Source organism: Centroberyx gerrardi, chromosome 3 (assembly GCF_048128805.1).
Source record: "Centroberyx gerrardi isolate f3 chromosome 3, fCenGer3.hap1.cur.20231027, whole genome shotgun sequence".
NCBI lineage: Eukaryota > Metazoa > Chordata > Actinopteri > Beryciformes > Berycidae > Centroberyx > Centroberyx gerrardi.
In genome coordinates, this window is record NC_135999.1 from 6,748,201 (window position 1) to 6,762,910 (window position 14,710).

General features: G+C 40.0%; 4 protein-coding genes across 4 annotated transcripts; all 4 read right to left on the reverse strand.

Annotated features, from left to right (window-relative positions):
- Positions 1 to 3,115: 3,115 nt before the first annotated feature.
- On the reverse strand, positions 3,116 to 3,766 carry LOC139922388 (uncharacterized). Its single transcript, XM_071912892.2, has one exon. It carries the CDS (start codon positions 3,764 to 3,766, stop codon positions 3,116 to 3,118), a length of 651 nt encoding a protein of 216 aa, XP_071768993.1.
- An 857-nt stretch (positions 3,767 to 4,623) lies between these two features.
- LOC139922389 (uncharacterized) lies at positions 4,624 to 5,259 on the reverse strand. The gene has a single exon (XM_071912893.2). The coding sequence runs from the start codon at positions 5,257 to 5,259 to the stop codon at positions 4,624 to 4,626; it is 636 nt and encodes a 211-aa protein (XP_071768994.2).
- Positions 5,260 to 10,102: 4,843 nt separating this feature from the next.
- LOC139910691 (uncharacterized) lies at positions 10,103 to 10,729 on the reverse strand. The gene has a single exon (XM_071898069.2). The coding sequence runs from the start codon at positions 10,727 to 10,729 to the stop codon at positions 10,103 to 10,105; it is 627 nt and encodes a 208-aa protein (XP_071754170.2).
- Positions 10,730 to 12,776: 2,047 nt separating this feature from the next.
- LOC139910693 (uncharacterized) lies at positions 12,777 to 13,403 on the reverse strand. The gene has a single exon (XM_071898070.2). The coding sequence runs from the start codon at positions 13,401 to 13,403 to the stop codon at positions 12,777 to 12,779; it is 627 nt and encodes a 208-aa protein (XP_071754171.2).
- Between the last annotated feature and the right edge of the window lie 1,307 nt (positions 13,404 to 14,710).

The window sequence follows — 14,710 nt, forward strand, 5'->3', positions numbered from 1 at the left end:
TAAAGGTTTAAGCTGTGATATCAAACGAAAATCCTTGCTTAAACCATTATATTTACACATACCTGCTGATTCAGTTGAAAATCCCCACAAGCTTAATTCAATTAGCACAATGATCCTACAATACTACAGTGAAACAATCCTCCCCATTCATATTGTGACACAGTAATGTACTCTGACTACTCTAAGTCTAAACTCTGGCATGTCCTAATGAGATATTTCTCTTATGCACATTAGCCTGAACAAACTGATGACACTATATATCTAATATGACATGCTGTTTTGTTTTATTTTGCAAGATGCATGGGGAAAGCTGGCAGGATTTATCCAAAGGTTTTCCAACTCCCTCATTGAGTAAGTGAGGTTGCAAGAGATTGCGGATTAAAACTCCATTACATAATAGGCTTATGTTTTGCTCATTAGCCACAAAGGGGCTCACTTTATCAAAAGAACAGTGTGAAATCATGATCATCATTAAAAATACATTTGCAATGGGCCCTTACAAATAAACTTGCCCACGTTTTTTGGGGTCACCAGTGTCCTAAGGTACTTTGAGATCTAAGGGCATTTGACAAAAATGCAAATTAATTTAAATAAATGCAGCCAACTTCTTCCTTAATTAGAATTAGTTCTGTTGATATATAATGGTGGCTGACATGGTTCTTTGCACATTTTACAGTCACTTACTTATACAGTATGCCTCATTCACTATGGTAAAACGTCACATCTAGGAAAACTAGTTTCTATAGGCTAGGTTGTTTACAATAATTTCTATAAGACAGTTCTTTTCTCTTGTAGTAAAAAACTTCACCAGAAATGAATATAATTGACCTAAATGCACACCAGTTTTAAGTTCAGTGAAGTTCAATGAAGTTCAATGAAGTTCAATGCAGAATAATTCACAAGTTGGAATATACAGTTGCACGTACCTGTTAATATGATAAGATGACCTCCAGATAAGTTTCAGATACTCATTTCTGAGAACACAAACCCTCTTGTTTCAGTTCACTGGAGTTTAATCAACCCAAAAGAAATCTCATTGCTAACAGTTCTACTTGTGGGCTGCCGTAAGCCTCGCCGACTCTCTCTCTTCCCTTGTCCACACTAACACCCACACTGCACTCTTTGTGCACACCCGCATTTGCATACTATGCTCACACTCCCATACACACACTAATACATACACAAGAACGTGCATGTGTGTGCATGCACACACACAAACACAAGTGTGCGAGAAGCTTACTCTACTGTTACCGGTTTGAAAATGTATAGTTCTAATCCAATTAGTAGGCAACACATGACATTTATTGCACCACGCAAGTAAATGAAGGAATGTAGGAGAGGGAGAGGGGGGCAATGTGATAATACCATTGCACTCTTTAACTCTGTCCACTTAAATCTGGTAGAAAACAACAATACCAAACAGTGTGATTCTATCATTATGATTACATGCTTTAAATGTGTCTTTAAATTTGAGTATTAAAATACCTACAGATATTCGACCATGTGTCCAGTGAATGTTTTCAGTGGCAGTCCAAGACCATCTCCCTGAACTAGGTCGATCCTAATTCAGTGAGGCAGGGTGATGAATAAACTTATTTGTTTTTACAATACCGTGGATGCAATTCAAGATTGAATCACAGATTTCTAAAAAGATTGCCATTAAATAAGAAATTCATTGTTGTTTACAGAAAAGTTACTGTAACAGGTAACAAACACAAAGCTGTTGGCTTCAAGCCTGTTGGCTTGAAAAGAAGACTGACTGCTCAACCTCTCTCTAGCATTAGAGATATGTCTGTTTAATGCTGACATAGAAATAGGACATGCACACAAAATAAATCCCATCAAGCGATGCTTGATGTTGGAAATGTCCGAGAGGTGATTTGAGGGCGGCATCCTTTGTTGTCAAAAATTATTCATTGCATTCCCCTAGTGAACTGTAGATATTCAGGTAAAAATGAAGGAAAACGATAATTTACCATGCATCTGCACAAAACACACACTGACATTGACATACAATTTATTCACACGATGTGACCAGATATCATGTAGCAATATCTCTCAAGCCTTTTGTTTTAAACAGTGTATTGAAGCCTGGTGGGCCTAGTTGTTTGCAGCATCATCACATTTGGATATTTAGCAGTGATTGGGCAGAATATCACTGAGCTAGGCTACGTTTACATGCACTATTACCAGAGTTAAGGATGAACACAACATGATTTAGAAGAAATCATTTCATTATCCAAACATTTAGCTGCCTGGCAAGCTAATCACTACCTAGCTAACAGCTATCAGCTAAGTAGGTTACATGTTCACGCCTTTTAGACAGCAGTCAATTTTAACTTGAGGTGACGAGCAAGGCACAGTGCCACATGGTTTGTGGTTGGCTGAATCAAAGTTGGGGAGTGTGTGTGTGTGTGTGTGTGTGTGTGAACTGAATTTAAAATTAAGGTTTAAGGTTACATTTAATAATAACCACAATCAAATTCAAGCAATTGCATTTAATTGGTTCAATTATTCAACAAGTTTATTTTTTTATTCAACTGTTCAACATGAGCATGACAAATTCAAATTTATACAATTCAAATACAATGTCATTGTTTCCAGTGAATATTTTCAGTGACTCTAATGAGGCACACAAACTTTCTGGCATTATCCCCCTGTCTACGTTAAGCTCAGCTGTCAGACATGAATAAGCTCAATGATTGATACAATGCCTTGATTGAAATTCAGATTTGCTTCAAATGATCTGAAACATTTAACAAGCTTTTTCCAAAAAGTTGAATAACCAATTTACTACCAATGACAGAAAAGTTAACACGTCTGTTGGTTTCCAATACAAATTAAAAAAGACTGATTGCTCAACCTCTCTCCTGCATTATATCAGGTATATGTCTGCCAATACTGACATTGAAACAGGACATGCTCTGTTGGCAATGGTCAAGAGGTGATTTGAGGGCAACATCACTCATTGCCAAAAATTATTTACTGCATTCCTCTAGTTAACTTAAGTTTTCCAGGTAAATATGAAGGGATAAAGATAATTTACCATCTGCACAAAGCACACACTGACTTTGACATACAGTTTATTCAAACGGATATCAAGTAGCAAAGTCTCTCAAGCCGTTTGTTCCTCTGTTTTCTCCCCAGTCGGAGCTGCTGCTGGTTCACTGGGTGTCTGTTCTGGACAAAGCTCCTTGGTAGGATCCATCACGACAGGTGGAGGCAGCTCCAGGCACTCCAGCTGAGCCTTGTACTCCTCCATCTCCTTCGGCCCCACCTCCCTCCTCCTGCTGAACAGGTACAAGTCCAGTGACTTATTTATCCTCAACTCCTCGATCTCCAAGCGCATCACCACACAGTCTGGGCAGGATGTATGGAGGAATGTCCCAGTGAAGTTAGCGTTATCCCTGACATTGAAGGTCAAGGTGCTGCCTTCTATTGAGATGTTGAAGGGAAAGTACTCGCACTTGTTACCAAAACGGGTGATTTGGGTGTAGGTGTAGCTGGAGGTTTCGTTGGAGTTGGAGACGGAGACGGAGATGTCAATAGTGATACTGTCTACACGTTTGAGGCTCTCCAGGGATGGTAGGTGGTTCAGGCTGCTTGCAACTAAAGTCCATCTGCCCTCCATAGGACCAGGTTCCAGTTGATCCAAAGGCCTGAGCAGGTCTTCACAGGACAGAGGAGCTGAATGGCTCACAGAGATGAAGTAGAGGAGAACGGTGGCACACAGAGCAAACATGTCTCTGTACACTGAAGTCATCATACATATATGTCTAGTCTCAGTTGCACTGTAGTGTCTAACTAAAAATGGGGCTGGTAAAGAGGTTTTATAGTGCCAGTTCTATCAGTTTCGCAATACTATCAGTAAACAGAGTCCTTTATCCACCTGTGGATTCTGATTGCGAAATTAAAGAATGTTTTGAACACTGTGGGTCAGTGGCAGAAAAAAGTACTCAAATCTTTGACTTAAGTAAAAAAAAAAAAAAAAAAACTCCATTAAAAGTAAATGTCCTGCATTCAAAAGTTTACTTCAGTAAAAGTATACAAGTATTAGCAGTAAAATGTACTTAAGTATCAAAATAAAACTACTCATTCTGAAGAATGGTCCCTTTCAGAGTGTTAAATTATTGATGCATTAACCTGTAACAAGTATATTAATGTTGTAGGTCTAACTACTCCACATAGGACTGATGCAATGCATTGGATGAAATTAAAATTTGCAAATTTGCTTCAAATGAGCTGAAAAATATTGCAAGCTTTTTTCAAATGTTCCATTTCAATAACAAATTAATTAACAGGTAAAAAACACACCCCTGTTGGTTTCCAACACAAAATGACACAAAGACTGATTGCTCAACCTTGCTCTTGCATCACTGTTGCTTAATGACAACACAGAAACAGGACATGCAAACAAATAAATCCCATCAAGCCATGCTGTGTTGCCAATGGTCAAGAGGTGATTTGAGGGCGGCATCCTTTGTTGCCAAAAACTATTCACTGCATCATTGTAATTAACTGAAGATTTCCAGGCAAATAAAAAGGGAAAAAGATAATTTACCATCTGACATTGACATACAATCTATTCACACTATGTGACCGGATATCAAGTAGCAAAGTCTCTCAAGCCGTTTGTTCCTCTGTTTTCTCCCCAGTCTGAGCTGCTGCTGGTTCACTGGGGGTCTGTTCTGGACAAAGTTCCTTGGTAGGATCCATCATGACAGGTGGAGGCAGCTTCAGGCACTCCAGCTGAGCCTTGTACTCCTCCATCTCCTTCGGCCCCACCTCCCTCCTCCTGCTGACCAGGTACAAATCCAGTGACACCCTCTTTCTCGACTCCACATCCCAGCGCATCACCACACAGTCTGGACAGGGTGTATGGAGGAAGGTCCCGGTGAGATTGAACCGATGCCCCACATCAAAGGTGAAGGTGCTGCCTTCTATTGAGATGTTATAGGGCAGGTTCTGGCACTTGTCACCAAAACGGTTGATTTGGGTGTAGGAGATGGTGGAGGTTTCACTGGAGTTGGAGAAGACCATGGTGATGCTGTCTCTAAGTTTCAGGGCCTCCAGGGATGGCGGGTGGTTCAGGCTGCCTGCAACTAAAGCCCATCTGCCCTCCATAAGACCAGGTTCCAGTTGATCCAAAGGCCTGAGCAGGTCTTCACAGGACAGGGGAGCTGAATGGCTCACAGAGATGAAGTAGAGGAGAACGGTGGCACATAGAGCAAACATGTCTCTGTACACTGAAGTCATCATACACTGTCTGCTGTACTGTGTGCAGGTCAATTTTTGAGGATAGCTCTTCTTGTATCTCTAGTCTCAGTTGTTGTCTCGCTAAGAATTGGGTTGATTCAGGGTTTTGTCCAATTTTATAGTAAAAGTTATGTTGGGAAACTCCACAGTTTCACAATACTATCAGTACCAGGGGACAGAGTCCCCCTGTGGATTCTTTGATTGTGAAATGAAAGAATGTTTTGAATACTGTGGGTCTTCATCGTTTATCGGAGTGTTGGCTCTCTCTTACCTGGGCTATTGTTGTGGGTTCACTATTTACTGAAAATAAAACCATTATTCTGGTGTTTACATTCTGGATTGAAAAGAGAACATGATCATTTCCTAAAAGTTAACTATTCCTTTAAAAGAGAATGAGTATTAATTACTGGTCTGTGAATAAGAGCTGTAGACTCTTTCTAATTTTCTTATAGTATGTTAACTAATTTTTGTGGTGATAACATTGGAGTCAGTGCAAGGACTTTAAACAAAAAGGAGTATAAAAATCTGAATCTCACCTCCTCTTTGTTTGGCATACTGTATTGACTGCTTGGTTGTGAACTCTGCAATGAAAAGTATGGAAAGAGATCAGTGCCAGCTAAGTTGAAGAACTGAATTCAAAAAATGTACTCACCTTGAATCTCTCTCTTTGCACACTAAAAGCCAGACCAGAAATCTTGGTGTAATTATGGATTCAGATCTACATTTTAACAGCCACATCAAATGAACAAAATCAGCCAGATTATCATCTTAAAAATCTAGCAAGAATTGGAGGATTCATGTCCAAACAAGACTTAGAAAAGCTCATCCACGCCTTTATCTCTCATTGGCTTTCACCTGGGCCTTCACTTTTTGAATTTGCATGGCAATTCATAGAGGTTTGGACCCAAGCCTATCCGCCTATCCATTTCGGACAGATACTGTCCGACATACCTGATTGAATGGTCGATGTAGGCGGGACAATCCTACATATGACGAGCGTTATAGAGCGCAACAACAACTACCAAAATGGCAGCGCCGGCAAAGGAATATTGGATGATAGCAAGTGAGACTTACTGATTTCTCAGTCCTTAAAAAACTTAATGGCATCGATGAATTAAAACAGGAACGATCAGCATGTTTAAAAGCTCGGAAGTGAACTCCGCCATGATTGTTCTGAGTTTCCAGATTATGTCAACCGGTTTTGCACTGTGATTGGTCAAAGATTTTGATAACTGACAACTACACCAACCAATCGGTTGGGGAGAGAAATTACGTCAGTGAATCAGTCGTGGATAGGCTTGAGTCCAGACCCCTATGAATTGGGGGGAAAATGGGGGGAAAACGCAGTGATGGCGGTTTTGGACATGGCATGCCTTTCAGTCAACATTAAGGGAACAAAAGTCCCTTGAGCCTTAGTCCCTCAATCTGAATTAAGAAAAGCAAATTTGAAATAGGAGATTTTTTTTAGGAGAGCTGAATTTAGTTACATTCAGTAATAACCACACTCTATTTCAAGCAATTGCATTTCATTTCAAATTGAGCCTTACAACATACAATTTTGGATTCATTTATTTAACAAGTTTTTTTATTTTTTTATTCACTTGTTCAACATGAAGATGACAATTTCAAATTTATGAAATTCAAATACGTGTCCAGTGAATCTTTAATGAAGGATACAAACTTTCTGGCATTATCCCCCTGTGTAAATTAAGTTCACCTGTCAGACTAACCAAGAAATAACTAATAATAACCAATTCATTGCCGGTTACAGAACTAATAAATACATGCCTGCTGGTTTCCAACAATACAAATTAATAAAGATTTATTGCTCAACCTCTCTCCTGCATTATATCAAGGACATGTGTGCTTAATGCTTACATGCAAACAAAATAAATCCCATCAAGCCATGCAGGCAATGTCCAACGTGATTTGAGGGTGACATCACTCATTGCCAAAAATTATTCACAGATTTCCAGGTAAATATCAAGGGATAAAGATAATTTATCATCTGACATTGACATACAATTTATTCACACTATGTGAATAAACTGTACAAAACTGCAGCTTCGCAATGCTATCAGTACCCGTGTACAGAGTCCCTTATCTACCTGTGGATTCTGTGATTGCGAAATTAAATGTTTTAAAAACTGCGGGTCTTAATTATTTATTGGAGCTTTACTTGTTGGCTCTCTCTTACCTGGGATATTGTTGTGGGTTCACTGTTAGTCACATATTGTTAATAAAATTCAAATAAAACCATTATTCTGGTGTTTTTCCATGTTCTTGATTGAAACAGAAAAGGGCAATTTCTGGGAATGTTCATTGTTTGTACTGGAATAACTCCACAAACTGGGGACATAAACAATGACTAAACTGGTAATCATCTCCCAACTTTGGCCAAGCCGACAACTGAACCACCAGTAGCTTCACTGCCACTAAACAGAGTCTACCTCCTCAGAGTCATCGCCTGTGCTTATAGTAATTACACATACAGAACAAGTATGGATACATAATCTGGTTCATAATCGACATGGAGATCATGAGTATTTCTGTAATCTGTTGATTCTAGAGATGAAAGAGTGTACATGCATCTCCCTTCAGGGTGTGAACTCTGATTCCAACAGTGACTTTTGCTCTTTCCTGTGTAACAGAAATGTTGTGATGAGCTGAGGTAAAGACTTTGGAGTCCAGTTATATATTTATAGATGTGCATATATACCTTGAATAATATTCTTCAATTGTTGACAACTGATACATTAAAGAGAATTAGGGTATTAATTAGTGCTCTATGAATAAGAGTTGTAGACTCCTTCTAATTTTCACATTTATGTTAACTAATTTGTTGTGGTGTTGTGGTCCTCAGTGCAAGGACTAAAAAAACAAGAATAAAAGAATTGTCATCTCCACTTCGTTTGGCATACTGTGTTAACTGCGTGGTTATGAACTGTTTTAAAGAAAAGTATGGAACGAGATCAGTGCCAGCGTAGATTGTATTTGAATTGCATAAAACTGAGTTAGTCATTCTCAACTTGAGCAGTTAAATGAAAAAATGCTTTCTCATGCTCAAACGCAAAGTGGATCTGTAAGTGTTGCTCATAACAGAAAGAGCAGGAGTGCAAAGAGCACTACATCATTTTTTTTTTTTTTTAAGATTTGTTATTGGCATTTTATGCTTTATTGACAGAGATAGTGTGAGAGAGACAGGAAGGTATGGGAGAGAGAGGGGAGGACATGCAGCAAATGACCATGGGCTGGATTCGAACCCGGGTCGCTGCAGGAAGGACTGAGCCTTATGGTACGCGCTGTACTCAGTGAGCCATTGTTTTTTTCTGGCGTTTCTGCTTTATTGGACAGTCACAGTATAAAGAGAAGAAAGCTGGGGATGAGATGCAACAAGGGTCCTGGGCTGGATTCCAACCCGTCTATGTGTCTATGTGATATGTGCCTTAAACCGCTCAGCCACTAGCACACCCCTGCAAATATCTAATTAGCATTAGCTGGCTAACCTGAAGTAAAAAACAGCATAACATTGTTGAAAACAGACATGGACAAGAGAAAGTTAGCAATAGGTCTGCTTGCGCATAAATAATGAGGGGCCCATTCTGTACGGAGTACTGTAGTTAAAGTTAACATTACTCACTGGGAACCGTATATGTAGGCTACCCCAAAACGCAACACGTCCAAAACATGATGCGCACAGTTTGGAGGAGACGCACGCACGCCTGCCATGACCAAACCATTGAAAACAACTGAAAAAACCTGCAGCCGTGTTAAAAAACACGTGCTGGTGATCACATCCTGTCTTGAGATAGTTACTAGGCTGCATAGGAGCCTCAGTACGTCAGTTTGCTACCCTGCAGACAGCCAGAATTGATTAAATCAGTGTATTACAGCTTGACAGCCCACTAGTTGTTTGCAGCATGCTCATACTTGGATATTTAGGTGGTTGGGTAGAATATTACAGAAGTATGTTTACATGCATAATCACAACACTGAGGGATAAAACACAAAATAATTTGGATGACATCATGTAAATTATTCAGACATTTAGCTGCCTGGCGAGCTAGTTAGCCATTAGCTACAAAGTTTTAAAGTTAAATTCAATAATAATTACAATCATTTGTAAGCAATCGCATTTAATTACAAATTGAGACGTACAAATTCAATTTGTGGATTCATTTATTCAACAAATTCATGTTTTTTTTTAATTCAACTGGTTAATATGAGCATTGCAAATTCAAATTTACGCAATTCCAATACAATGCTGGTACTAATTTATTTCCATATACATTTCCAATTATGTGTCCAGCGAATGTTTCCAGTGACTCTAATGAGGGATACAAACTTTCCAGCACTATCCCCCTGTCTCACCACATTAAATTCCCCTCTGAGGCATGAATAAGCTCAATGATTGATACACATTGGATGAGATTCATATTTGCAATGTTGCTTCAAATGAGCTGAAAAATATCAGCTTTTCTCTGATAGTTCCATTTGAATATAAAAAAATCATTGCCATATACAGAAAAATGAACAGGTAACAAATATTAGTCTGTTCTAACACAAAATGACACAAAGACTGATTGCTCAACCTCTCTCCTGCATTACATCAGGTACAACACAGAAACAGGACATGCAAACAAAATAAATCCCATCAAGCCATGCTGTGTGAGCAATGGTCAAGAGGTGATTTGAGGGTGGCATCACTCATTACTGCATTACTCTAGTTAACTGAAGATTTCCAGGTAAATTTGAAGGGATAAAGATAATTTACCATAAATCGCCCACTGACATTGACATACAATTTATTCACACTATGTGACCGGATATCAAGTAGCAAAGTCTCTCAAGCCGTTTGTTCCTCTGTTTTCTCCCCAGTCTGAGCTGCTGCTGGTTCACTGGGGGTCTGTTCTGGACAAAGCTCCTTGGTAGGATCCATGACAACAGGTGGAGGCAGCTTCAGGCACTCCAGCTGAGCCTTGTACTCCTCCATCTCCTTTGGCCCCACCTCCCTCCTCCTGCTGACCAGGTGCGAACGCTGCCTTTCCAACTCCCCATCCCATCTAACCACCACACAGTCTGGACAGGATGTATGGAGGAAGGTCCCAGTTAGATTGAACCGATTCCCCACGTCCAAGGTAAAGGTGCTGCCTTCGATTGACATGTTGTAAGTCTTGTACTGGCACTTGCCACCAGAACTGACAATTCGGGTGTAGGTGGCGGTGGAATTTGTATTGAAGTTGGAGAAGTGGATGGTGGCACTGTCTCTACTTTTGAGGACCTCCAGGGATGGCGAGTGGTTCAGGCTGCCTGCAACTAAAGCCCATCTGCCCTCCAAATGACCAGGTTCCAGTTGATCCAAAGGCCTGAGCAGGTCTTCACAGGACAGAGGAGCTGAATGGCTCACAGAGATGAAGGAGAGGAGAACGGTGGCACACAGAGCAAACATGTCTCTGTACACTGAAGTCATCATACACTGTCTGCTGTATTATGTGCAGGTCAATTTTTGAGGATATTTATATAGTCTCAGTTGCACTGTAGTGTCTAACTAAAATGGGGCTGATAAAGATGTTTGTCCAGTTTTATAGTGCAAGTTGTATCAGCAAACTGCAGTTTCGCAATGCTACGAGTAACCAAGTACAGAGTCCCTTACCTACCTGTGGATTCTGTGATTGTGAAATGAAATGTTTTGAATACTGTGGGTCTTTATTTATTGGAGCTTTACTTGTTAGCTCTCTCCTGGGATATTGTTGTGGGTTCACTGTTAGTCAAATATTCTTAATAAAATTCAAATAAAACCATTATTCTGGTGTTTTTCCTTGTTCTTGATTGAAACAGAAAATTGCAATTTCTGGGAATGTTCATTGTTTGTACTGGAATAACTCCACAAACTGGGGACATAAACAATGACTAAACTGGTAATCATCTCCCAACTTTGGCCAAGCCGACAACTGAACCACCAGTAGCTTCACTGCCACTAAACAGAGTCTACCTCCTCAGAGTCATCGCCTGTGCTTATAGTAATTACACATACAGAACAAGTATGGATACATAATCTGGTTCATAATCACCATGGAGATCATGAGTATTTCATGATCTCCCCTGATCACATGATCTCCCCTGATCACCTCCACACCCCTGCAAATATCTAATTAGCATTAGCTGGCTAACCTGAAGTAAAAAACAGCATAACATTGTTGAAAACAGACATGGACAAGAGAAAGTTAGCAATAGGTCTGCTTGCGCATAAATAATGAGGGGCCCATTCTGTACGGAGTACTGTAGTTAAAGTTAACATTACTCACTGGGAACCGTATATGTAGGCTACCCCAAAACGCAACACGTCCAAAACATGATGCGCACAGTTTGGAGGAGACGCACGTACGCCTGCCATGACCAAACCATTGAAAACAACTGAAAAAACCTGCAGCCGTGTTAAAAAACACGTGCTGGTGATCACATCCTGTCTTGAGATAGTTACTAGGCTGCATAGGAGCCTCAGTACGTCAGTTTGCTACCCTGCAGACAGCCAGAATTGATTAAATCAGTGTATTACAGCCTGACAGCCCACTAGTTGTTTGCAGCATGCTCATACTTGGATATTTAGGTGGTTGGGTAGAATATTACAGAAGTATGTTTACATGCGTAATCACAACACTGAGGGATAAAACACAAAATAATTTGGATGACATCATGTAAATTATTCAGACATTTAGCTGCCTGGCGAGCTAGTTAGCCATTAGCTACAAAGTTTTAAAGTTAAATTCAATAATAATTACAATCATTTGTAAGCAATCGCATTTAATTACAAATTGAGACGTACAAATTCAATTTGTGGATTCATTTATTCAACAAATTCATGTTTTTTTTTTAATTCAACTGGTTAATATGAGCATGACAAATTCTAATTCATGCAATTCCAATACAATGCTGGTACTAATTTATTTCCATATACATTTCCAATTATGTGTCCAGTGAATGTTTCCAGTGACTCTAATGAGGGATACAAACTTTCCAGCACTATCCCCCTGTCTCACCACATTAAATTCCCCTCTGAGGCATGAATAAGCTCAATGATTGATACAACACATTGGATGAGATTCATATTTGCAATGTTGCTTCAAATGAGCTGAAAAATATCAGCTTTTCTCTGATGGTTCCATTTGAATATAAAAAAATCATTGCCATATACAGAAAAATTTACAGGTAACAAATATTAGTCTGTTCTAACACAAAATGACACAAAGACTGATTGCTCAACCTCTCTCCTGCATTACATCAGGTACAACACAGAAACAGGACATGCAAACAAAATAAATCCCATCAAGCCATGCTGTGTGAGCAATGGTCAAGAGGTGATTTGAGGGCAGCGTCACTCATTGCCAAAAAATATTTACTGCATTACTCTAGTTAACTGAAGATTTCCAGGTAAATTTGAAGGGATAAAGATAATTTACCATAAATCACCCACTGACTTTGACATACAGTTTATTCACACTATGTGACCGTAGCAAAGTCTCTCAAGCCGTTTGTTCCTCTGTTTTCTCCCCAGTCTGAGCTGCTGCTGGTTCACTGGGGGTCTGTTCTGGACAAAGCTCCTTGGTAGGATCCATCACGACAGGTGGAGGCAGCTCCAGGCACTCCAGCTGAGCCCTGTACTCCTCCATCTCCTTTGGCCCCACCTCCCTCCTCCTGCTGACCAGGTATGACCGCTGACTCTCCAACTCCACATTCCAGCGAATCACCGCACAGTCTGGACAGGATGTATGGAGGAAGGTCCCGGTGAGGTTGAACTTATTCCCCACGATGAAGGTGAAGGTGCTGCCTTCGATTGAGATGTTGTAACTCTGATAATGGCACTTGCCACTAAAACTGACAATTCGGGTGAAGGTGGTGGTTGAGGTTTCACTGGAGTTGGAAAAGTGGATGGTGGCGCTGTCTCTAAGTTTGAGGGCCTCCAGGACTGCCAGGTCTTTATGGCTGCCTGCAACTAAAGCCCATCTTCCCTCCAAATGACCAGGTTCCAGTTGATCCAAAGGCCTGAGCAGGTCTTCACAGGACAGAGGAGCTGAATGGCTCACAGAGATGAAGGAGAGGAGAACGGTGGCACACAGAGCAAACATGTCTCTGTACACTGAAGTCATCATACACTGTCTGCTGTATTGTATGCAGGTCAATTTTTGAGGATATTTATATCTAGTCTCAGTTGCACTGTAGTGTCTAACTAAAAATGGAACTGGTAAAGAAGTTTGGCCGGATTTATAGTGCAAGCTGTATCAGAAAACTGCAGTTTCGCAATATCAGTACCCGTGTACAGAGTCCCTTATCTACCTGTGGATTCTATGATTGCAAAACTAAAGAATGTTTTGAATACTGTGGGTCTTGATTATTTATATTGGAGCTTTACTTGTTTACTTGACTCTATACATGGGATATTGTTGTGGGTTCACTGTCACATATTGTAAATAAAATGGAAATAAAAACACTATTTTGGTTTAATTTTTTCTTCTTCTGAGTTGAAACAGAAAAAGACAATTCCCAGAAATGTTCACTGTTTACACTGGAATAAAATCTCCAATAATCATCTCCCACTTTGGCCAAGCTGACAACTGAACCACTGTCACTGCACCAGTAAACAGAGTCTACCTCCTCAGAGTCACTGACTACATTTACATGGACTGCAACAATCCGATTATTGACCTTATTCTAAATAAGACAATATTTCGATTAAGGTGTTTACATGAGTTGATTATAGAATATTCCATTCATATTCCTGTTTACATGCCACAGAGCATAGTCCGATTAACGACTGAAGACGCACGCCCACATAACGTCCCTACGTCCTATGTCCGAGTTTCCCTCTGGAATTTAACCTGAAACCCTTTGTTTGGGACTTGTTGGGACTTCTTTTTACCGGTGGCAGTAATCTTTTCTTCTGTGAACAAGTTCCCCACACTCGCCGGAAGCTAGAGCATGCGTCGTCAAGCAGTTGGATTGCCGTTCGTGTTGCAAAAAGCTGTGAAAACTCTGCTAGGACGTCATAGTGCGATTAAGGTGTATACATGTCTACAATGCACTTCAATAATGCAACTAAAATCGGAATACTCCACATGTCTTAATTTGACTATTGCTTACTCCGACTATGACCTTATTCGGGTTAAGGTAATCAGAAAATTCTGTTTAAATGGCAGTTTCTTATTCAGAGTATTGTCTTAATCGGGTTAATATCGGAATATTGTAGTCCATGTAAATGTGCTCATTGCCTGTGCTCATAATAATATACAGAAGAAGTATGCATACAATAGTTATGCATAATCTGGTTGATAATCGACATGGAGATCATGAGTATTTCTCTAATTTGTTGATTCTAGAGATGAAAGAGTGTACAGGCATCTCCCTTCAGGGTGTGAACTCTGATTCTGTTAATAATCCTTCAGCTGCTTTTGCTCTTCCC